The sequence below is a fragment of the Podarcis gaigeae genome (assembly GCF_964106915.1).
Source record: "Podarcis gaigeae genome assembly, chromosome: 14".
Lineage (NCBI taxonomy): Eukaryota > Metazoa > Chordata > Lepidosauria > Squamata > Lacertidae > Podarcis > Podarcis gaigeae.
Window position 1 is genome coordinate 17359649 of NC_139690.1, and position 24652 is coordinate 17384300.

General features: G+C 45.5%; 2 protein-coding genes across 5 annotated transcripts in view; one reads left to right on the forward strand and one right to left on the reverse strand.

Moving 5' to 3' along the window:
- ARNT2 (aryl hydrocarbon receptor nuclear translocator 2) overlaps window positions 1-24652 on the reverse strand; it is a 144773-nt gene that overhangs the window by 40409 nt on the left and 79712 nt on the right. For 3 of the 4 annotated variants that reach the window (XM_083712632.1, XM_083712634.1, XM_083712635.1), the window contains exons 8-10: window positions 23815-23909; window positions 6214-6290; window positions 543-677 (exon numbers count right to left, since the gene is read on the reverse strand). In XM_083712632.1, the coding sequence (XP_083568758.1) occupies window positions 543-677; window positions 6214-6290; window positions 23815-23909 (307 nt within the window). The remainder of the gene's footprint in view (window positions 1-542; window positions 678-6213; window positions 6291-23814; window positions 23910-24652) is intronic. The other variant, XM_083712633.1, reaches the window with a different exon arrangement.
- The window catches only part of CTXND1 (cortexin domain containing 1), a 187823-nt gene that overhangs the window by 26529 nt on the left and 136642 nt on the right, over window positions 1-24652 (forward strand). The window lies entirely within an intron of this gene.

Consider the following 24652-nt stretch of genomic DNA (forward strand, 5'->3'; position numbering starts at 1 on the left):
TTTGTGACCATTATGCTCATTTGCCTTCAGAAGCAGTAAACCTCTACTAGATGAAATACAATTGCTTCTGGTCTGTTTTGGGGGAATCCTGCAGAGTGTTTAAGTTCCTACTCTGCTAACTATACACTGGAATCTACTCTGGATCAATATTGAATAGAATTTCATGACACCATCTGCCCTTCATGGGGGCTGTTAAGGATTCTAAGAGCTGTTAGGTAGAGTTGCCATATTCCCCAAAGTGTAAATCCAAAGTGTTGAGCTTTTTCTTCCCCCCTTTTTTCCCTTTATTTTTTTCCCTTTTTCTTGAAGCTTTTGAGCTTGTTTTGGGAACATCTCTCTCCCCCCCCCCTGTCTTTGGCCTTTTAAAAAATTATTAACCCCCCTTGCCATACGTCAGGGTTTCCTCAGACATTTTGCTGATTTGCCGAAAATCCGCCCGGACACCGTTTTCCTGCCCAATTCCTGGACGTATAGCAGCCCTACGTTAGGAGACCTATATTTCTCTCACAGAGCTACAATTCCCATAAAGGTAACGAACAGACCTGGGGTTGATAGCCAATGACACTGATGCATCTTGGATCCACAAAGGTGATGATCCCGTCTGAGTTGTGTCTGGACAAGAATTCTGTGGGGACAGACATTCCATTCATGTCCATGCACATCGGAGAACTGGTAACCTGGTGGAAACAATATGACATGCTCAATTCCATGGAAAGGTAAGAAGATCTCTAAGCAGAGTCCGATTTCTGCCTGCAATAAAATCTGTTGTGGTATTGCCCACATTTTAAACTTTCACCCCAGTCATGTGACTTCCGTCTTAGAGCAGGTAACGTCATTCAAACACACAAGCAAAAAGCACAAGGGATATCTAGTGTCCAGCAGAATTAAGGAAGAATAATTCACAGGCTGTTTTCAAGTTGCGCTGTTCCAAGTGTCTCACACAGTAAACAAATACCATACAGAAATAAATCTTAAGTCAACACACTTATTGTAAGATGATTAAGACTCTCAGGATGTCAAGTGTTTATCTGAAAGCTACTGCTTCATCAAAGTAAAATGGTTTTGTTTAAAATAATCAAAGGTCTTTGAAAGCGGTCTAAATAAACCCTGGAGTCAAATTTTAAAATAGTTTTATTACATTTTGAGCTATGCAAACTGTAATCAACCGCATAAAATAAAAGTCAAAGAGGTTTGTTTTTTATAAAAAGCATGCAGTGTTTTCATGCTCACATTGCCTCACATTTACACACAATATTTCTTATTGAGCCAGCTAGGGACCTGTTTTAAAACAGCTAGGGACTTGTTTTAAAACCAAAGGTGGAACTCTCTCACTTAGCTACTCTAGAGCAGGGGTTGCGAAAATGGCACCCACAGCTGCAAATTTATCTGCAGAAGCCTTCTCTGGTCCCCACAGGGTCCCTTCACCTGACTGAAATTAGGTTTGAAAGAATCATTCTTATGTAGCCAACATAATGGGTGGTGTTGTGGTATTTGGTTGTGGGAGCAGTTTCTCCAGTTTGCAAATGTGCTCACAGGCCCCAAAATCTTGGTGACTCCTGCTCTAGAGGACTGGGCCATTGCTGGTGAGGACCTAACCCTCGGCGCTGTCCAAATGTACTTCATATTAACGGAAGCACTTTGAACAGAACTTCCCAGGCTGAACACAACTTCTCCTCTGCCCCAAAGCAGCTCATGAGATAGAAGTGCGACTTCCTTTATCCATGCCTTGCTCCAAGGAATGAAAGGCTGCAACTAATGGCTGCAACTGAGGGTATAGCCACATTCAAACAATACAAAAAACGAGCCAAGGCGAGACTTGAACTCATATGCTCCCCCCATCCTGCCTTGTGCATGCAATGAGTTTAGAGGGTCCCACTTCTGTTTTTAAACAATCTACAGTTCCATGTCACGTCCAAACTCAGGGAACTGTGAGTTGTTTAAACAATGGTTAATATTCATTAGCCATGACTGAACTGTGGTTACAGATCCTGGCTTGTTCTGACATCATGGTTTAAATAAACTGCAGTCCCCAGAATTTGGGCATCGTGCATAACTGCGGACAGTTTAAAACTGAATGTGGGTGCTTCTGATCTCTTCCTTGGGCATGGGAAAGAGGAGAAGGAAGGAGGAAGCTCACCGTGGCCTGTGTGTATTTCATACTTAATTAAAAAAATTAAGGGCATAGTATAAAAGCTAAAGGTACCCCTGCCCGTACGGGCCAGTCGTGACCGACTCTGAGGCTGCGCGCCCATCTCGCTTAAGAGGCCAGGGGCCAGCGCTGTCCAAAGACACTTCTGGGTCACGTGGCCAGTGTGACGAAGCTGCTCTGGCGAGCCTGCACCAGTGCAGCACACGGAAACGCGGTTTACCTTCCCGCTATAAAGTGGTCCCTATTTATCTACTTGCACTTAGGGGTGCTTTCGAACTGCTAGGTGGGCAGGAGCTGGGACCGGAAGACGGGAGCTCACCCCGCCACGGGGATTCGAACCGCCGACCATACGATTGGCAAGTCCTAGGTGCTGAGGTTTTACCCACAGCGCCACCCGCGTCCCTTAACGACATAGTATAAAGGTAAAGGTAAAGGTACCCCTGCCCGTACGGGCCAGTCTTGCCAGACTCTGGGGTTGTGCGCCCATCTCACTCAAGAGGCCAGGGGCCAGCGCTGTCCGGAGACACTTCCGGGTCACGTGGCCAGCGTGACATCACTGCTCTGGCGAGCCAGAGCCGCACACGGAAACGCCGTTTACCTTCCCGCTGGTAAGCGGTCCCTATTTATCTACTTGCACCCGGAGGTGCTTTCGAACTGCTAGGTTGGCAGGCGCTGGGACCGAGCAACGGGAGCGCACCCCGCCGCAGGGATTCGAACTGCCGACCTTTCGATCGGCAAGTCCTAGGCGCTGAGGCTTTAACCCACAGCGCCACCTGCGTCCCTAACGACATAGTATAGACAGCCCTAAAGGGACGCAGGTGGCACTGTGGGTTAAACCACAGAGCCTAGGACTTGCCGATCAGAAGGACGGTGGTTTGAATCCCCGTGACGGGGTGAGCTCCCGTTGTTCGGTCCCTGCTCCTGCCAACCTAGCAGTTTGAAAGCACGAAGTTCAAGTAGATAAATAGGTACCGCTCCGATGGGAAGGTAAATGGCATTGCCGAGCACTGCTCTGGTTCGCCAGAAGCGGCTTAGTCACGCTGGCCACATGACCCGGAAGCTGTATGCCAGCTCCCTCGGCCAATAAAGCGAGATGAGCGCCGCAACCCCAGAGTCGGCCATGACTGGACCTAATGGTCAGGGGTCCCTTTACCCTTTTTATAGACAGCCCTAGCTGATAGCATATTTAAATAGCATATTGATAGCATATTGTGTTGTTGTGTATTGTTTGCAGACTGAAAACACCGTCAGCACCGTCCACTCTAACCCTTTCTTGTGGCAGCAACATGGCCACTCAAGAGTTCTGGGAATGCAAAGGACTTTACGAGGAAATCAGCAATTTGTTTTTCAGGCTGCAAGCAATATCTCTTTCCTATGACATATTCTCCATACCCCACAGTGCCAGATTGGTTTCTCAGGTACAGACAGCACGTACAATGCTCCTTTCCTTTCCTTAAAACTGTCCCCTAAAGAGCAAGTGTCAGGATGTCAGTCTAAGGAAAAACAAGACTTCCAGCTGAATGATTTACTTCCTGGGGAAAAGGAGTTCATAATTTCTGCCCCCTCCAACTTCTCTGTGATTAAACCTGCCCTTATCCCATCGCATGCCATGATCTCCTCGGCTGCTCACAGTGAGCCTTATATAAGAGATGTTTGGTTGCTCCATATGGGCCACAGTTTGTTTTGGCAGCTGTATCATCTGCAAAACACCCACACTGGCTCCCTTCATCTCCATCACTTTGGGATCTTCAAGTGTGATTAAGACCGCAGTGCAAAGATGTACTTCCTTGGAAGTGCGGATGGGAGAGGAATTGTTTGCATTTCAATGAGAAATCATCTGTTTTGCACTTCTCAAACCAACATGTGAGCTGAAACACAACTACCCTTAAAAATTTGCACTTAGAATCATAGAATTGGAAAGGATCCCAAGGGTTTTCTAGTCCACCCCCCCCCCGCAATGCAGGAATCTCAACTAAAGCATCCATAACAGATGACCATCTAATCTCTGCTTAAAAACCTCCAAGGAAAGTAGGAACTTCTCCAAGTTTTGCAATGCAGCTCTTCAGCTAAACAGTGTATACAAAAACACATGTATTAGGGGGGGGGGGCTTATGTTTGGGTTATTTGCTTGAAAAATACGTATGCCAGTCAAAATCCCATAGAAAAAATATGTGCGATATGAAAAAAGTGCACTAAAATCTCAAGATTTTAATTATGTTTTTAAAAGCGCGGTTTGATGAGGAAATGTGGGAAACTGAATTTAAGATTGGAAAAGCTGGGAGAAGTGAAATCGACGTTTGTCCATTCCTACTTGGAAGTAAACTCTTCCAAATCCAGAGGGTGAAATAACCTAACCAAGCCCTTTTCAGCTGCACGTCTAAGGTGCCACCCATACTGATGCTTTTTGCTTTGTGAGGGATTGCTGTATTCGTATTTTTCACAAATGCAACTGTCGCTCAGGGGTAATTGTGTGTTTCTTGATCACGCAACTGTGTGACACGCATCGCTGACGGTTATAACTGTGCGGGCAGTGGGTGGTGTTTGAAAGGTATTTTTTACGCAAACGGGCATTTGTATATAGAATGTGCTAACCTTTTCCTGCTTTTGCTGCTTAATGCATGTCCACCTCAACATAACTATTTAATATTAAATGAATATTGAGGTGATTCTCAAGTTGAACCCCCTACTTGTACGTAATGAGGAGGATGCGATTTGGGTTAGGTTGAAGGGGTGTATAGGAAGACCATCGTGTACTTTTGTGTTCCTTCATTTTTGCTGCTGGGAGAAGGACCTGCATATAGCTATTATCAATCCGTCAGTATGGACAATCGAAAAATTGGGTACGTAATGCATGGTACAATGGACTAATGAACACTCACCACATACATAATCTGTAGCACCGGCAACATTTTCCATTTGTGGTTTCTGACCGCAGAGAACTGTGCAGTACAGAGTGTGTTGAAAAAAGACCCCCTGACTGCCAAAAGGAGGAGGAACTTGGAATACAATCACAAACATCCCCCTCCTCTCCCCAGCGAACAGTGAAGGTTTAGGGAAATGGGCTTTAAATTAAGCACAGCTGCAGAGGTCCATAAGAGAAGCAGCATCTCCCCCAAAAAATCTATAAAAAAATACGGCCACCTTCAAGTTGTTAAGATAAAGAGAGATGATAAAACATCCATCCCTTAGATTCACTCTCAGCCGCCTGAGCTTAAAGTTTAAAAGATGGGAGCGGAGAGGAAAGAGGTGGGAATGATGGCAAATCGGTTGGGCAGGACTGTGTGGTTGGTTCGCGTGGAAGTACGACGACAACACAAGTAAGACAGCCAGCATAAAACAGCTTCTGAAGAATCCATGTAAAATGGGAGTCCCCAACCTGTGGTCCATGGGCCGGAAGCGGCCCACGAGTTGCCCTGAACTGAGCCGCCTGCTCGGCGAGTCCCCACGCACTGTGCTAAAACGGCGCAGGGCAGCGTGGGGACTCACTTCCGCAGCTCCGGAAATGGCTTCTGCGCATGCCCAGATGCCAGAAATCATGTCTGTGCATGTCTGTGGCGCCAGAAATTGCTTCTGCGCATTCCCAGACATCGAAAATTGCTTCTGCACAGGCGTGATTTTCGGCGTCTGGGCATGCGCAGATGCAATTTCCAGTGTCGCACTGCACCGGCCTGGCCCATGGAAGATCCCCACGGGAGTGATCCGGCCCATGCCCGGTAACCCTTGCCGACCCCGATGTAAAAGGTAGCTTCATCTTACAATTAGCTGCATCTTATGTGGAAGCACCAGTATAACATTTCCACACATAAGCACCCTCCAAGGATGAAGCCACCTGTTTTGTATAATCAGGGACAAGTTCATGACCGCTGCAATGCAATGAGTGTGAAAGCCTTTATTTTCAAACAAGACAGGATTTAGGATCAGGGTTTTTGAAAGGGCACTGTTGGATTTCAACAACCTCTTGTTAAGGCCTGTTGATCACATCATAGGTGAGATTTAATGTGGAGTTCCAGCAGCCCATGGCATAAAACATACAGACACCTTTGAAAACATTTTAAAGTATTTACCTGAAGCCTCCCAATTGCCACCAGGCAATATTTGCTGCCTTGTCCCACCTCGGCATCTTCTTCTGGTATAGTCATTCCTAAGAACAACAACAACAACAATGTAATAATTCCACTGTTATACAGGTTGTTTTTTTTTACATTTGTATGCTGTCTTTCTTCCAAGGAGCAGACAGCAGCTCTGAGCCCCTCATTTTCCTTCACACCAACCCTAAAAGCAGTGCAGTAGTGAAAGGGAGCCCAGGCCATATATATATATAGTTGCAGAGTAATCATGTCCTTTACTAGAACATCAGGGGAACTGACAGACCCTCCTTGCTCTAGCAAGTGAATAAGGTGATAGAAGCTATCAAGGTTTATTTTGGTTTAAGATAAGCACAGAGGAAGTCAGGGAATGAAGGAAATAATCCAGAAGAGGCTGGGTACATCTTTTTCTTTTATGGGGTTCCCACTTCATGCTAGCAGTTTATATAGCAACACATTTTTGCAAAAAAATTATTTGCATTTTAATTAAGTGCTAGTTGTTGCATTTCAGCTGGTTTAATGTATTTTATTGACGTCCGAAGTTTACAAGTCAAACAGCATCGCTGTGATCAATGAAGATTGCTCCCAGTGCTCCCAGGGTGCGTTCATGTATCATACTTGCTTCATTAGGGCTGTTTAGTTTTTTTGCTTTTACTGTAGAACAAGAACTCCGCATTTTCTTAAAAAAACAAAAACGGATCAACAACATATTCTGTCATACTGAAAAGGAACCAGCAAACTGAAAAAATATGTGGGTGTTTCATTACGCTTTGTGTGTTTCCAACCTTTTAAATAGGATTTTATGTTCTAAACATGAAAAGAATAGAAAGGCATTCCAGAATACTATTTTTGGTGCCTCGGGGTTGCACAAATAGCGATGTTGGGTACATTAGCTGCCCACTAGTTTTCTAAATCTTTAACTAATCAGATTACCCAAAATGTGTTTTGGGGCCATAAACTTCCTACAAATGCTTGAGTGATTCTAAGCTATTTAAAGCCCCATTCCCCAGAGTTTCTTAGATTCACGTCGCACAAGAGTTATGAATTGCTCAGAAACATATTTTGGCATATTAGTCAAGTGGATTAGAAAGAAAGCCAATATTTTGAAAAGAAATTCAATTCAAAGTATTTTAATCTCTTCTATATGGGCAGTAGTGTGTGTGTAAGAGAGAGAGGGAGGGAGGGAGGATTTGGGGGAACCATGCATGCAGCACCCTCACCTGGAAGAATCAGGCCATGCAAACAGAATTCTGTTGCATCTGAATTTTGAATACAGCGGTACCTCGGGTTACATACGCTTCAGGTTACAGACTCCGCGAACCCAGAAATATTACCTTGGGTTAAGAACTTTGCTTCAGGATGAGAACAGAAATCGTGCTCTGGCGGCGCGGCGGCAGTGGGAGGCCCCATTAGCTAAAGTGGTGCTTCAGGTTAAGAACAGTTTCAGGTTAAGAATGGACCTCCGGAACGAATTAAGTACTTAACCTGAGGTACCACTGTATTCTGTGCAAAGTGGAAATGGTAGCGCTATCAGGCTCTTGCTGGTCGTAGGTCCCTGCCACTGCCCACTGCTCTCCCTTAAATACCAGGCAACAACATACACCTTGGCAGATTGGGCATGGTAAAGGTTACGTAAAGGTAACAATAGCAGCTTCTACTTGTGGGTTTCCGACAGGCATCTGGTTGGCTCCTGTGAGAACAAGGTGCTCGACTAGTTGGGTCGTTGATCTGATCCAGCAGTGCTCTTATACAGCTAGTGCCTTGGCAAACGTGTGAGCCTTTGGCATGAGTCGAAGAGCAAGAACTAAAGGACAGTTATTCCTCAAAGTTACATGAATGTTTCGTGAGCGGGTGGAATGGTCGCTGAGCGTAGCACTTCTGGAAGAGGAGGAGCCAAGTGTGCACCAGTCATTTGGCATAATGGTAAGTTTAGTGAGCCAGTGTGATATACAGTGGTACCTTCTAAGTTTCAATTTATATATTTTTTAACTCTTGCTATACCTATTGTCATAGGGACGCAGGTGGCGCTGTGGGTTAAAGCCTCAGCGCCTAGGACTTGCCGATCGAAAGGTCGGCGGTTCGAATCCCTGCGGTGGGGTGCGCTCCCGCTGCTCGGTCCCAGCGCCTGCCAACCTAGCAGTTCGAAAGCACCTCCGGGTGCAAGTAGATAAATAGGGACCGCTTACCAGCGGGAAGGTAAACGGCGTTTCCGTGTGCGGTTCTGGCTCGCCAGAGCAGCGATGTCACGCTGGCCACGTGACCCGGAAGTGTCTCCGGACAGCGCTGGCCCCTGGCCTCTTAAGTGAGATGGGCGCACAACCCCAGAGTCTGTCAAGACTGGCCCGTACGGGCAGGGGTACCTTTACCTTTTTATACCTATTGTCCCTGTTATACCTACAATGGTACCTCAGGTTAAGTACTTAATTCATTCCAGAGGTCTGTTCTTAACCTGAAGCACCACTTTAGCTAATGGGGCCTCCTGCTGCCGCCGTGCCGCCAGAGCTCAATTTCTGTTCTCATCCTGAAGCAAAGTTCTTAACCTGAAGCACCATTTCTGGGTTAGCGGAGTCTGCAACCTGAAGCGTATGTAACCTGAAGCATATGTAACCTGAGGTACCACTGTAATTGCAAATTCAAATGTATCCCTATCGTGACTTCCTTGATATTGTATGTGGGATGAAACTGGTCTGTGACTGAAATAATAAAAATTCACAGTGGTACCTTGGTACTCAAACGGCTTGGCTCCCGAACAAATCGGCTCCCGAACACTGCAAACCCGGAAGTGAGTGTTCCGGTTTGCGAATGTTTTTCAGAAGTTGAATGTCCAATGCGGCTTCCGCAACTTAACAGATTAAGTTCGAGAACCAAGGTACCACTGTAGTAGTGTTTGACGTCAGAGATTTTCCTGCTGCTGTTGCTGATGCACTATTCACATCACCATGGCCTTAGCGAACTGTCATATTCCTGGTATAGTCACATGTATGCTCCCAGCCAGTGAGGGAATCATATAGTGAACATGATGGCATCACTACACCACAAAGCCAATCAGATTGGACTAGGAGATGAGCTCACTAAAGGCAAATGAAGTCCGTTGAACAGAGTGTGTGCAGTGCAAATGACCAGGCAGACATTTTCAAAAACAGTTTGCCTACTATAAATGCAAAGAAACATAAATAAATGTCCAAAATTGAAACCTTGTTGAGAAATGAGGTTTTTGATAGATGGAGTACTGGCAAGGGGGGGAAAAGTAGATTAAATCTAAGTAGCAGATACTATTAAAGCAACACCATGTTGGAAAATTTATTAGCTGTGCTATCCCATCATATGCACAACTCATAAGAAATCAAGTAATTGGTCTGGTATTAATCAATTCATGACTCGATAGATCTTTCAGAGCAAATATGCCAAAAAATTAACCCAGTCACAACTCAGGTGCTACTATTGGTAAAAGTCCACCATTTATATTTCTGGCTTGGGAAAAAGGTCATTCTTCTCCTGGCTGATAGTTGCAAAAAAGTAACTTTTGAACATTAACAAGGATTTAAGGTGGATTACCACTTTTGTAATGTTACGTATAATTTTGCATACATATATGGGAATACCAGGAAGACTGATGCCTGCCCATTATTTCATAATGGAAACAAGGCTGAACCCAAATGCCAGCCCCATACACCCCATTTCACAGCACCATATAGGTGTGGTATTTTGCATATTGTGCAATGGGCAGAATTTGTTATTGTGGAAGTGGGCTTACCATTTGGGGTATGTACGTAGTGCTTCTATTTAAATGACAGTAGCTATTTCTAAATACGGATTAGTCCATGCAATTTCTTTTGCAGACCTGTCTTCTTTTGTCCTTTGCTCTTCCGCAAAGGTGGCTAAAGGCAAGGAACAATCTCCTAACCTCGGTGTCCCCTCCCATTTGCAAATATTGAGATAATATCATTGAGCTCCTTTTCAGGGCTGTTGTAAAGATGGCTGGGCTAATGTAGATAATATACTTTGAGTAGTCAAAGGATAGAGACAATGAGTGTTTGCTTTTGAAGAGTATTGTGAGTGGATAGCACAATCTGTTCCACCCTGTGCTAGTTTTCTGCTTACATGGAGGTGTGTGTGAGGAGGTGTGTGTGTGTGTGTGTGTGTGTGTGTGTGTGTGTGAACATTAAATTTCCTACCCAAATTGATTCAATTATTTCCTCCATCTCCAGCCATAGCTGTCAAGCATCCCTTATTTGGCGGGACAGTCCCTTATCCCAGCGCCATGTCCCGCTGCTGTCCCTTATTTATGATGTCCCTTAAATAAGCTACTGAAGGTAATGGGGCCCTTTCTATGTCCGGCTGTGCTTTGTCAACAACAAATTGTTGCTGTTTTTTTGTGTTGAATATATGCTATATGGTAATTCATGGATCTAATAGGTATGTAAAGCCATTTGCATGCAACAAAATATGTATTTTATCAAAGTAATTGTCGATCCCTTATTTTGGCTGCCGATCCCTTATTTTCGAGGCTGCTGGTCCCTTATTTTCAAATCTGTAAGTTGACAGCTATGTCTCCAGCTACTTAGGCTGTTTACACACCATACATTTAAAAGCACAATACCCACCCAACCACCCAAAAAGAACCATGGGAACTGTTAATTTGTTAAGGGCGTAGGGAACTGTAGCTCTGTGAGGGGGGGAAAGTCACTGAAACAAAAATGGAGATGCAGGTTGCTGGACTATAAGGCTCTCAAAAGAAACACTGGTTAAGCAGTAATGGTAAACAGGGCCAGCTCAAGACATCTTGCTGCTTGAGGCAAAACAGGGCAAGGGGCGCTCTGTCTAGGACACAGATGTGCCACAAGTTCTGGAGCAAGGTGTCCATTTCTAAATTCAATAGATCCCACAAAATCCTAAGTAGCCTGGCTTTTAGTGGGGGAAAGCTGCTAATCCTTATGATTTCACAGAACATCAGTACAGTGGTACCTCGGGTTAAGTACTAAATTCGTTCTGGAGGTCAGTTCTTAACCTGAGACTGTTCTTAACCTGAAGCACCACTTTAGCTAATGGGGCCTCCTGCTGCTGCCGCGCCGCTGGAGCACAATTTCTGTTCTCATCCTGAAGCAAAGTTCTTGACTTGAAGCACCTTTTCTGGGTTAGCGGAGTCTGTAACCTGAAGCATATGTAACATGAAGCGTATGTAACCTGAGGTACCACTGTACGTAATGGGACAAGATGGCACCCCTCAGTTGAATCTTACTTCAAAACAAGAAACATCATAATAATGTTCTCCTAGTACAGTGGTACCTCGGGTTACATACGCTTAAGGTTACAGACTCCACTAACCCAAAAATATTACCTTGGTTTAAGTACTTTGCTTCAGGATGAGAACATTGTGCTCCGGCGGCGCAGCAGCAGCAGCAGGAGGCCCCATTAGCTAAAGTGGTGCTTCAGGTTAAGAACAGTTTCAGGTTAAGTACGGACCTCCGGAACAAATTAAGTACTTAACCCGAGGTACCACTGCATGGGGAAGGGGGGGGGTGATAGTTTCTGTGGCACAAACAACTCAAATTTCCAACAGAGGGGAATAGCCAGGGAGCATAGGAGGAATGGAGGCTGCTACTGCTGCTTCCCAGTATCTGCCACCTGAAGCAACTGCCTCACTCTAATAGTAGAGCCGGCCCTGATGGCAAACAGAACCTGTATAGCTAGGAAAAAACAAAAAGTGACAATTTGGAGAGAATTAACTGAAAAAGAAATATGTGCTTTTATTTTATTGACACTTGGGTGGGTTGAGGGTCTTTCTGTGTGCGACGTGCACTTGGGAACTCTCCGGATTGGAACACTACTCTTGGCTTTGCTTTAACACTTATAAAACTTCCTACACACAAACACTTTACAGTTTCTCTCAACCAAATATTTTCCATCAATTGTTATGCGATGAACAAAACCGATTAGGAAAAACATCATATGGACTGCATAAAAATTCATTTCCTTCTCAGAAATATGAGATCCCTTAATTGAGCGGGATGAAGGGGAGACAAAAACTTTTTGAAATTTAATTTAGAACGACAAATACTGAGGGATGGGGGCACTTCATTTCTGCACTTCGTGGGCAGGGTTAATGCAACAATTTATACAAAGTTAATATGTCCAGCCAGCTAGCCAAGCAGACAAAGCAAATGAATGATCAAAGGTCTAGGCAAAGGGCTCATTTCATCGAAGGCGTCTCTTCCTACTAAGGTCCCAGTGCTCAGTTTCACAATCTACCAAAACATGCATTACGCATGTCATAATAACCTACCGAAATAGCTGGATAACAAGAGTATGGGTTTTCATGAGGCAATTTTAAACATTTCCCTCCTGGGGTGCAGAATTAACACTCACTTAGTTTATTTTGTAGGGCAATGGGGTTAAAAACAAAACAAAACCCTACATTCAGCTAGAGAAAAACCTTTCCACATAAACATGCTAAAGCTCCTTGGCAGCCAAGGCCACATTCACACCATACATTTAAAGCATGATAAACAGTCGTGACTTTTTGCAATGAATCCTGGGAGCTGCAGCTTGTTAAAGGTGCCAAGAATTGTTAGGAGACGCCTTCGTAGGGTTGCCATGTGTCCTCTTTTTCCAGGACACGACCTCTTTACCAGGTCTGGTTGCCACATGGTCCTCTTTTTCCGGAATACGACCTCTTTTTCAGGATAAACATTTCTGTCTGGGCAGATTTTTAAAGATTGGCAAAATGTCCAGGTTTTTTGTTTGGTTTACAGTAACCCAAGATTTTTTTTCTAGACTCAGATCTAAGGCACCCAGCTAAGCTAGTCTGCAGTGGAGAATCACAACAGAGCAGCATCTTAAACAGGCCACATACTGTGTAAATCCCTTCTCTTGCGGCTGAACGAAAAGGATGCTGGCTCAGCTATAAGAGGAGCCTGGGAGGGCAAGAGTTAACACCCCCTTCCCTTAAGGAGAACCCATATGTACATGTTAAACAGTTTAATAAATTGTTATGTGAACGTGAGCCCAAATAATTTCATGTGGCAAGTGAGGGAGCAATATGTATTATTATTACTATTTTGCTGTTGCTGAAAGTTAAGAACATTGCTACTAGCGATCTATCGCAGCTTCTATAGCCTACATATAGAAGGGGTATTTAAAATGAGAGTTGTCATAGCGATCCATAGTTAAAAGGTTTTCAGGCCTGCTACTTATTACATTTTTATCCTAGAGGAGTTTCCAAGGAAGCATAGGTTACCCTTCCATTTTATCCTCACAACAACCCTGTGAGGGAGGTTAAGATATTTTGGGGAGGGCGGGTAGGGAGAGGGTCAAGGTTACTTACTGGGCTTTAAATGTAAGTGGGGATACTATGAAGACATTTTGCCATAAGGAACTGGATGCTAACAGCTGCCAAGATCTCTATAGCATAACAGTGGAAATAGTTATAAAATCTGACTATATCCTTATGGTATAAAAATCTCTGGAATTCGGTTATTGCAGAAAAAAATGAGTTATGGGTCTCTAAGGGACAGGAAAATCCTGATCATTTCTATTCAATATGGTGGGATTATATTTCATATAGTTTAGTTTCAGATTTACAGATACTGATACTGTATCTCTCCCCACGCCGCCATCTAGAGAAATATGGCCGTTATGATTTTAGACTGGGTATTATCATTTAATACGTTTAGGTTTTGTATGCCTTGCCTTCAGCTGGATGCATTATTAAATTTTTGTTACGGTCGACTTGCCTCTATGGTTCCATAATAATTTGAAAACTGGTAAAAATAAGCATTACAAAAAATAATAGCTAGATGAAGATTTGAACCCAGGTCTCCCCACTGGAGGCTGGTCCATTAGGGTGAAGGGGACACTGTCCCACCAACGTCCGTCTGCCCTCAGCCAGTTCCCCACCTGTGCCCCTGTGCCAAGGTGTAATGACTGACTGACTAGGCCACGCCTGCCCCAAACATGACCCCCAAATTCCTTATATGAACTTTGAAGGGTTTGAGGGCTTTTCTCCAGAGAGGTGGCCACGGAGACTTGAAGTAATTATCATGAGGTAGTTCTGGAAAAGAGCCGACGCTCTGCATCTCCTTCCACCCACGAGGAAGACTTCAAGGAGCGTGCCAGCCTTTTTCTCAAAATGGATGGAGGGAATCAAAGAGCCACTCCCTAGCGTAATGACCTCCAGACAAAAGGAGGTGAAAAGACTGTGAAATTAGGTCATCTGTTTGCTCACTAGAACAAGCATCCTTGTGACTCTGATCTCAGGCGCATTCAGCTTTGGGAAGAGGTGGGGGAGAGATAAACCAACCCTCTACTTACTCCCCCAAAACCTGCTGCTAAGTGTATTTAGCTGGGGGTGAGTTGGGGAATGTTTTCTTCTTCTTTCCCTGAAACTCTTATTAGCTGCCTCCCGTACTGCTGGAAAGCTGAGTGTGTATCTAGATGATTCTGAGACAAAGAAGTCTGGTTTCATTTAGCTTGGAGACATCTGTTTGGTACTATATAAATAAATAGCATAGGACCATGAGGAATGTTTGGCAGGCGAAACACGTAAAAAATAGATAGAGAGATGAGGGTAGAGGAAAGGTTGGTCTCTGAGAGGTCAACGCCAGATCTGGGCACATGCGAGTACTTCGGTCATGAAAGGCCAGGATCTGGTCTACAGGGCAAACTCTAGGTTTGTGGGGGCCCTTAGCACAGCGTTCCCCCTGACCAGAAGTCCTGGAAGAAGACAGCAGCCTGCTGATGAGTCCCAGGTGACTTGGAGTTACCATTTCAGCTTTTTACAGTGCCATGCACTGATGTAGCATTGTTCCATACCCTCCAACATTTTTCTGAGAAAAACAAGGACATCCTATTCCATACCCTCCAACAATTCTCCAATGAAAATAGAGACATCCCCTCCAACATTTCTCTGATGAAAACAGGGATGTCCTATTCTAAACGCTCCAACATTTCACCAAAGAAAATAGGAACGTCCTAAGGAAAAGTGGGACATTCTGGGATCAAATCAGAAACCGAGACGTCTACTGAAAATCCAGGACTGTCCCTGGAAAATAGGGGCACTTGGCGGGTTTGTTGTTCTGGGGCATTGTGGGAAACTTAAATGGCAACACTAAAGGCATCTATTTTAATGTCCCACAATGGTACACTGGGGTGCTCCTCGGCATTCTGGGAAATTAAAATGGCTGCTCAGTGACCATTGGAGCACCATGCAGGGTACAGAGCTGAGATCCTGATGCAGAATTAACAGTATAGTTTGGGATTGCTGGTGGGGAGGACCACATATATTAAAAAGTTCTCTGGCTCTGATGCTAAGATAAGGAAGTTGATGGAAGGGAAGTCTGCTGCTTCCTTCTTAAGAACACAAAAAGAGCTCTGAGATTTATAAGATTTCTGTTTATTTGGTTTTGCAGAGAGTGCATATTTCATCTATTTCATACTGTTCAATATCCTGTATAGATTACATAATGCTCTCCCTGCTTGTGATTCGTAGAAGCTGGAATTCAGAGGCATAATGCCTCCAACAGTGGAGGTGGAACATAGCCATCATGGCAAGTAGCAATTGGCAGGTCCCCCCTTGCAGCCAGCTGAGCCTCTGATAAAGCTCTCAAAAGCCCGAGATAGGCTTTGGAAAACTGCAGGCCAGTTTGCAAGGTATGCAAAAAGGAGGAGGTTTCAAATTAATTACTTGCGCTAAATACCTCAGAGATAAACGCTGTACACATTTAGCTTCCAAAGAACAGTAGCAACAGCTTATTCAGATATGAGGAACTTGCTCTGAATTCCTCGGTTTTCTGGTGTGAATCCAAGGAGAAGCAGCGAGGTGGGGGCCATGTTGGGGCCTGCTTTCAAGGTTACTGGCTTCAGCGTTCAGAACAGGTTGTTCTAAAGTTTCCCGCGAAGCAAGCCAAAGCCAGCCGTTTGCTGCTCTCCATACCTGATCTTAACAGCTGTAATTTTATTACAAGGCAGAAGAATGTGAAGAAATTCAATTTCCTCTGCCCTTAATTTTATTTTGTGTGCTGGGGGGCGGGCTAGGGAATTAACACGTCACCACTGTGATGGTAAACTACGGCTCCCAGGGTTCTTGGGGGGGGGGGAACTCACGTGCTTTAAATGTATGGTGTGCAGGCAACGCTGCTAAAAGCTACACAGTCCAAAAAGCCAGCTTCTTCTGAGCAATTTATGGCAGGGGTGGGGAACCTTGAGCCCAAGAGCTGAATGCAGCCCTGCAACCCACTCCGTCAGGCCCTTGGAAAACTCCCAGGGCAGACCTCCTCATCACAGCTACACAATCTCTCCCCAAGCCACACACCTCAGCAGCCATGCTTCATGCCCTCAAGTATTTTTGCCTGGCGGGAATGTGTCACTGAATTCTGATAGTGCTTTTTGCTGCCTGTAAGGCAAAAAGGTAAAGGACCCCTGGACGGTTAAGTCCAGTCAAAGGTGACTATGGGGTTGCGGCACTCGTCTCACTTTTCAGGTTGAGGGAGCCGACATGGCCGGCATGACTAAACCGATTCTGGCGCAATGGAACACCGTGACGGAAACCAGAGTGCACAGAAATGCCGTTTACCTTCCTGTCACAGCGGTAACTATTTATCTACTCGCCCTGGCGTGGTTTTGAACTGCTAGGTTGGCAGAATCTGAGACAGAACAACGGGAGCTCACCCCGTTGCGGGGATTCGAACCGCCAATCTTCCGATCAGCAAGCCCAACAGACTGAGTGGTTTAGCCCACAGTGCCACCCACTGCATGTATGGAGGATCTGTAAAGGTAAAATTTGCAATCTTCGCTCCGCTCGCTTTGCCTCTGGCCCAGACCTCTACTGGCATGCAGCCCCAGAATGTTGCCCAGAAGTGATTGTGGCCCTTGGTTGAAAAAGGCTCCCCTCCTCTGATCTACAGTAAAGTAAGGAGCCACAGACTGATACAGAAACAAGGCAAAGCATGGTTGAAAAGATGCAAAGTTCTGCCCTGTTTTAAGTAACACCCAGTCGAAGGAAGCATTCAAAGCCTTGATTATTTTTGGACTTTTTAGACCTGGCCAAGATTCTCCAATCACCAGGGCGAAATGGCCGCGATTCATCAAAGAACAGGAATAGAAACCATTTTTTTCCAGGCCTGTTAGGCATGGAAAGCCTTTGTCCTTGGCCTTAGCTTGAAACCTGCCCGGTTGCTAGGCATGCAAATAGGTCTGAGAGGAGCATATGCACAGTGTAATCAGCAACTGGTTTCATAAAGGCCCCAATGGCTTCCCCTAAAAATGGAAAGTGCAAAAAACATTTCCCAGTGAAGTTCTTAGAGAGAAGGGGGCTTTGGAAGTTCTCTCCCACCCAAAAGGCTGCAAGCTCCCTGAAAGACAGCTTCTATTAGCCATCCCTTCATTTCACCTTTCCAGCCGTACATTTCCGGCCCATGCCAGTAGCGAAATGGTTCAGAGGCAGAAGGTGGACAGAGAAGACTCACATTGGCATGGAACATCAGAAGTCAATATTTTTCTTGGCTGCTGCAGGAGTTGCCCAATAACTTTTTAAGCCAATGTCAGCACTTGCTCCCAAATCTACCCTCCTGCAATCAGGGGTGGGAGTATCCTTATGATAAGCAGGCAGAGTGACACCCTTAATCTGGCCCAACTTCAAATCACCAGTAGCCGGAATGAAGGAAGTGGGATGAGGCTGTTAACAAGACGGTCAGCACTTGCGATTGATTGATTGATTGATTGATTGATTGCTAGCTAAGCTTCTAGACAGGGGTAGGTAACCTAAGGCCCAAGGGCCAGATCATAGCTGTCAACTTTTCCCTTTTCTTGCGAGGAATCCTATTCAGAATAAGGGAATTTCCCTTTAAAAAAAGGAAAAAGTTGACAGCTATGGGCCAGATCCGGCCCAATCGCCTTCTAGATCCAGCCCATGGAAAGTCCGGGAATCAGCGTGTTTTGTCATGAGTAGAATGTGTCCTTTTATTTAAAATGCATCTCTGGGTTATTTGTGGGGCATACGAATTCGTTCATCCCCCCCCCCCAAAAAAAAATATAGTCCGGCCTACCACATGGTCTGAGGGACGGTAGACTGGCCCATGACTGAAAAAGGTTGCTGACCCCTGTTCTAGACTGCTTCTGTGGATTTAGCAACCAATGGGCTTATATTCCAATTTCTGCTTGTCCCTTTTGACGAGAACCAAGGGTTCCCAAACTATGGTCCACACAACACCAGCGGTCTGCAAGCTTTGTTTAGGTCAGGATTTCCCAAACCTGGCCCTCCAGCTGTTTTTGAACTACAACTCCCATCATCTCTAGCTAGCAGGGCCAGTGGTCAGGGATGATGGGAAGTGTAGTCCAAAAACAGCAGCAAACCCAAATTTGGGAAACCCTGATTTAGGTGGACCCTGGAGCGGTCACTCAAAGCCCTCCAGTGTTGCTTGTCTCCGTTCAGACTGAACACAGTATCTAAAGTTATAAGCAAACTGTCTTGCCAATGGCAACCAGCGAATGTTTAGTAAATGGGATCGATAGAAAGTTTCAGGTATGGTTTGTGATTATTGGCTGAATACTGGTGAAAGACCACAGCATGCAGAATATCCCATATTCCACCCTGCTAAAAGGACCAGGAAAGAAAATATGGGAAAGACTGCGCTTGAAACCCCATGAAGCTGCTGCCAGTCAGTGCATGCAATACTGAACTAGGTGGATCACTGGTCTGACTTCTAAAGCAGCTTCTGGGGAAGGCCATAGCTCAAGTGATTAGAACAACTGCTTGACATGCAGAAGGCTAGAGGTTCAACCCCTGACATCTCCAGGAAGGGCTGGGAGAGACCCCAGTCTGGAAATACAGAAGATCTGCTGCCAGCTGCAGTATGTAACACTGAGTTACATAGGCGACAGAACACCTGCTTTGAATACAGAAGGACCTGGGATCAATCCCTGGCACCTCAGTTAAAATGATCAGGTAGTAGGCCATGAGAAGGACCCCTGCCCTATGATCCTGGACAGCTGCTGCCAGCCAGAGTAAAGAATACTAGCTGGATAGACAAAAAAGGCTTACTTGGTACAAAGGCGGCTTCCTGTGTTTCTACTGTTTCTTTTAAAATCACAGTTTAAATGGTGTGTTGTTGTTGTTGTTTTGTTATTTACAGTAATCCAAAAGCAAAATTGAAACGGTTTTGTGATTTACAATAACCCAACCATCTTCTTAAATGCCAGCTGGAAACACAAAGGAAGGATTCTGACCTCCCCCTGCCCCACCGCACTTTCCATCGCTGCAGCCATGTGATGTGAATTAGGTTCGTTTGGTTTAAGTGGCTTCTGAAATGCCAGAAGAACGTACTGTGCACCATCTACGTGCATGCATGCAAAAACACACACACAAACACAATAATCAAGCTATCTTTAAAACTGTCAAGAAGATGCAATAGAGAAGACAGCACTACCCACCAGAAAGATGTACGGCCATAAGTTAAAATTGGCTAAGAGAGCCTATGGCTGTGGTGTGATTGGGATGAGGGCATTTGCATTCTTTGGGGAGGAGGGGGGTGCAGAGAAAAGAAAGCCGCCACCAGTTTGTGCTTGTGGTATGTTCCAACTCAGGCAACAAAAGGGCAGGATAACTCCAGTTCTGATTCATATCAGCAGGAGCTGTCAGAGGGAAGAGGAGTTCTTCAGCTCATCCAAGTGGTAAGGTCAGCCAAACCACCCCTTAACAATGCTGGATTCTACTCTTGGTCTCCTGTTGTTTTTCACATTTTCCCATATGGAAATATTCCCATGCGAGCGATTGAGTTACTGGTGTGTGTGTTTTGAACGGTGCAATGGACCAAAAAAGGGGAAAAGAAATGTCATTCCCAGAAGCCCTCATTCAAAACAGGATTGACTTACTGCAGAGGTTAGAATGCCTAGGCTCCAAAAAGCTACAGCCCTTTGGCCAACTGAACAATCCATGACCTTTTAAACTATCTCCGTCTGTGTCTCCTTATTGCTGTTTGTTTGTTGCTGTGTTGTGCATTTTTGTGTTTTTATATTGTAAACCGCCTTGTGACCCTTGTTCGGAGGAAGGTATATAATTTTTAACAACAACAACAACAGGTTGTGAGACTCTTAATCTCCAAGTCATGGGTTTGAGCCCCCACGTTAGGCAAAATATTCCTGAACTGCAAGGGGTTGGATGGCCCTCATGGTCCCAAATTATATTATTCTGTTATTCTAAAATGTACATACACAGACACACAAAAGCGAAGCATCTGATGGGAAATAGAAAAAAGCAGAACTCATTTCAAGATGCTGAAGCATACAGTGGTACCTAGGGTTACGTACTTAATTCATTCCGGAGGTCTGTTCTTATCCTGAAACTGTTCTTAACCTGAAGCACCCCTTAAGCTCATGGGGCCTCCTGCTGCCACCGCGCCGTCGGAGCACGATTTCTGTTCTCATCCTGAAGCAAAGTTCTTAACCTGAGGTAATATTTCTGGGTTAGCGGAGTCTGTAACCTGAAGTGTATGTAACCTGAAGCGTATGTAACCCGAGGTACCACTGTACTGCATTTCTATTGATACCCAATGTGGTTCAGCCAGAACATTGGAAACTGCCTTATATCGAGTCATGCCATTGGCCCATCTAGCTCAGTGGTGTCCACCCTGATTGGCAGGGGCTCTCCAGCGTTTCAGAGAGAGGATACTTCTAGCCTTACCTGGAAATGCCAGGGATTGAACCTTGGACCTTCTGCATGCAAGGCTGATGCTCTAACCACTGAGCTACATCACCTTCCATAGTGTGTTTCAGCCAGAACACAGGGTACTGTTTTGTACTGAGTCAGACTGAGAGGGAACAGGATGTCCTAGGGGGGTTTGATGCTCAAAAGCATCAGTTCTGAAGCAAATTGCAAGGCAAAACTCTCACTGACTTTGAACTAGATACTTTTGAGCTGTCTACAAGGATACACAGAAGTCACCCAGTTCATTTAGGCCTCTTTTGGCCAAAATGCAATGCTCTTCATCATCAGCACTGCCGCCCCCCCCCCCATGCTGTTATCACAAGCTGCCTGTGAAGCTCCACTCAGTTCCAAAACAGGTTTGACATCAGAGATAAATGGCTGTTGTGTGTTGAAGAAAACAAGGTCAAACTCAACAAGCGAGAAGCTGAAGAAACAGCAGCCTTGTGTTTACCTAAGTCCTCTGCCTCCAGAATGGTCTCATTAAGGAGTGGTCAGTGGGGTACCTCTCCAGAGGTTGTGGCTACAACTCCCAACCAGCACACCTGACATTCAGGGATTCTGGGAAGTGCAGCCCCAAACATCTAAGACAGCAACCTGATGGCTACCAGCGAACTATTATATACATTTTAAACACTCCTATACCACAGAATAAGGGACGCGGGTGGCGCTGTGGGTTAAATCACAGAGCCTAGGACTTGCCGATCAGAAGGTCGGCAGTTCGAATCCCCGCGACGGGGTGAGCTCGTTGCTCGGTCCCTGCTCCTGCCAACCTAGCAGTTCGAAAGCATGTCAAAGTGCATGTAGATAAATACGTACCGCTCCGGCGGGAAGGTAAACTGTGTTTTCATGCACTGCTCTGGTTCACCAGAAGCGGCTTAGTCATGCTGGCCACATGACCCGGAAGCTGTACACCAGCTCCCTCGGCCAATAAAGTGAGATGAGCGCCGCAACCCCAGAGTCGGTCATGAGTGGACTTAATGGTCAGGGGTCCCTTTACTTTTTTATACCACAGAATTCTGGGAACTGTAGTTTATTACGGGTACTGGGAACTGCAGCTCAGTGTGTGGAAGAGCCCTTAACTACAGTTCTCAGGATTCATTGGTGGTGGCGAACCCATGACTGTTACAGGGTTTTGCACGGTGTGAACTGCGACCATAGCTAGATCCCAAAGTTCTGCATTTCCACACCACTTCAGCATCAGAGGTGGTTGCTGGCTGGGGACAGAGGGCCAAGGCATGGCTGTGCAGCTGGACTGCTTCTTTCCTTTGCATGCATTACAATATCCTGTTGGAATGCAGGTTTTTCCAAAGAAAAACCCTACTGAGCCCATTCGAAAGCTTGGATGACAAGATGACGAGAGCTGACCTGCCCATAAGAATGGGTGAGCTGCAGGCTGCTTGCCCTGAAAATGAATCAGAGTCCTTCGTGGGGGCCCAATCAAACATCAAAAACCCTTTGGGGAGAGGGGTGTTCCATGTTTGATTGGGCCATTCGAGGGGCCCCACCCATCAGCTCAATTCCGTCTCCACTCTGGTCACGTTTCACTGTCCAAACTGATTTCCCATTGCCACCTCCAGGCCCAGTTCTTTCCCCATTCACTTGCCTGCCAATACATCCCTGCTCAAAGGATGGGTGTGTGTGTGTGTGTGTGTGTGTGTGTGTGTGTGGCATTTTCGGGCAGTGATGATGAGAGCTAAAGTTTACCCCCCACCAGTCCTGAGAGGAAGGAGATGTTGCAATGTCAAGACATTGCAAGGATCTATGGTTTTGGAAGCAGCATGGGGGGAGGGGGCTACTTTCATCCCACAAGGAGATGCAGTGCTGCTATTGGTTGCCTGGAGCCCAGGTAAACGTCCCCCACATTGAGAACCAAAACAAGCTGGCAGAGTGTATATATGGGAATAAGCAGCATTGGGGTGGGTTACGCTCTTGAGTTGGGCTGCAACACCTGCCTAGATTCAACTTGCAGAAATAAATCAGGGACATTTGGCTATGGAAGCCCTCGTACTTCTTGAGAACATCCCCTAGACTCAGGGAGTACCCAACCCTTTTGGGGGGCCGAGGGGCACATCTGGAAATCTAATAAATCGCCATGAGCACCAAGAAATTGCCATTTTACAGAAGGTGATGCTTAGAACCCTCTCCCCTCAAACACCTATGGTAATACAAAACAAATACCATATTTTTTTGCTCCATAAGACGCACCTTTTTCCTCCTAAAAAGTAAGGGGAAATGTGAGTGCGTCTTATGGAGCGAATGGTGCTGCGCAGAGAGGGAGAGCTGCGCAGCACCTCTCCTGTGAAGCGGGAGGAGGAACGGAGCCCCGCTTGCTGTTTTGGCTTCTGCCTTGCTGGCTTCTGCCTTGCCTTGCTGTTCTGGCTTCTGATCCTTCATCCCACTGCCCTGAAGAGGCTTCGCGTGGCTATCCCAGAAGCCAGATCCCTCTTGCTGTTCTGGCTTCTGGGATTCAGAATATTGTTTTCCTCCTCCAAAAACTAGGTGCGCCTTATGGTCTGGTGCGTCTTATAGAGCGAAAAATAAGGTATAGCATAGACCAAAAAAAAGCAACGCTACCCACAAAAGTCAACCACCCAACCAAACAACACAAAAGCGCCTCATTATTGAGATTAGCAGGGGCCCTTGATGGAAGCCAAAGGGGGATGTTATGGACTGGTTGGGTATGGAGGAATAGTGGGAGGAACTGGCTGGGGAACTCCCAAGGGAAGAAGGTTCAGAGCCCAGGGAGTGGTAGTAGGACAACGATGAGTGGTCAGAGGGATTAAGGCTGTCTGGGCATGGATATGCTCCCATCCATTTCAGCATAAGGAGACGCTCCCCAAACCAAAAACATTCATATAGAAAGAATTAAATATGTGCCTTGCCTATTTTACCTGCCGGAGGCCAGGCTTTGATGTAACCAGTACAATGGACCACAGCATACTGGGCCTCTCCTTCTTTCACTGGGCCAAGGCCATTCCTAAATGGAAATAAACCACACTTGTATCATTAAGTTTGTGATTGACAGAGCTCAAAGGAATCATTAAACAAACCAAAAAAAAAAACCCCAAACAAACCCAAGGGTACTGTTGCTATTGCCACAGTAACGCCAGACTACATCCATCTTCAAACTATGTTATCCCTTCCGTGTGAACATCCAAATATTTTTTCACACTCCTCAACATTGCCTGTTTGGAGGCTGAATTATGCCCCTCTCAATTTTGAGCCCTGCGTTCTCATTTAAGGACCTTTTCAGCAGCACTAGCACAATTCACACTGAACCATAGTTTATGCTAACCATAGTTAAGTACCCTAAACATGGCTTACAGCTGCTTGTCTGCTTCCGTTCTCTCTCTAATCATCACTTGGTTCTCTAGACGGTGACATCTGGAAGTGGAGCAACAGCCTTAACTATAGTTTGTTAACTCAAGAATCAAGACAAACCATGGTTTGCAAAGCTACTTCAAGCCACCATTTTCAATTTGAATTTGTTGGCCAACTGCAAACTGTGGATTTATTCTTATTCTTATTACTATTATTAATTTCATTTCTTTATCAGGCATAATGCCAAACCTTAAAGCTTCCATAACCATGGTTTGTCATGATGATTGAATTGAGCCACTAGTTTAATAACCAGTATACAATTAGAACGGACTCCCCAGAGCAGATGGAGGCATAGGATGGAGAAAGGGTGTTCATCTCCCTTCCTCCCAGTTCATTCAC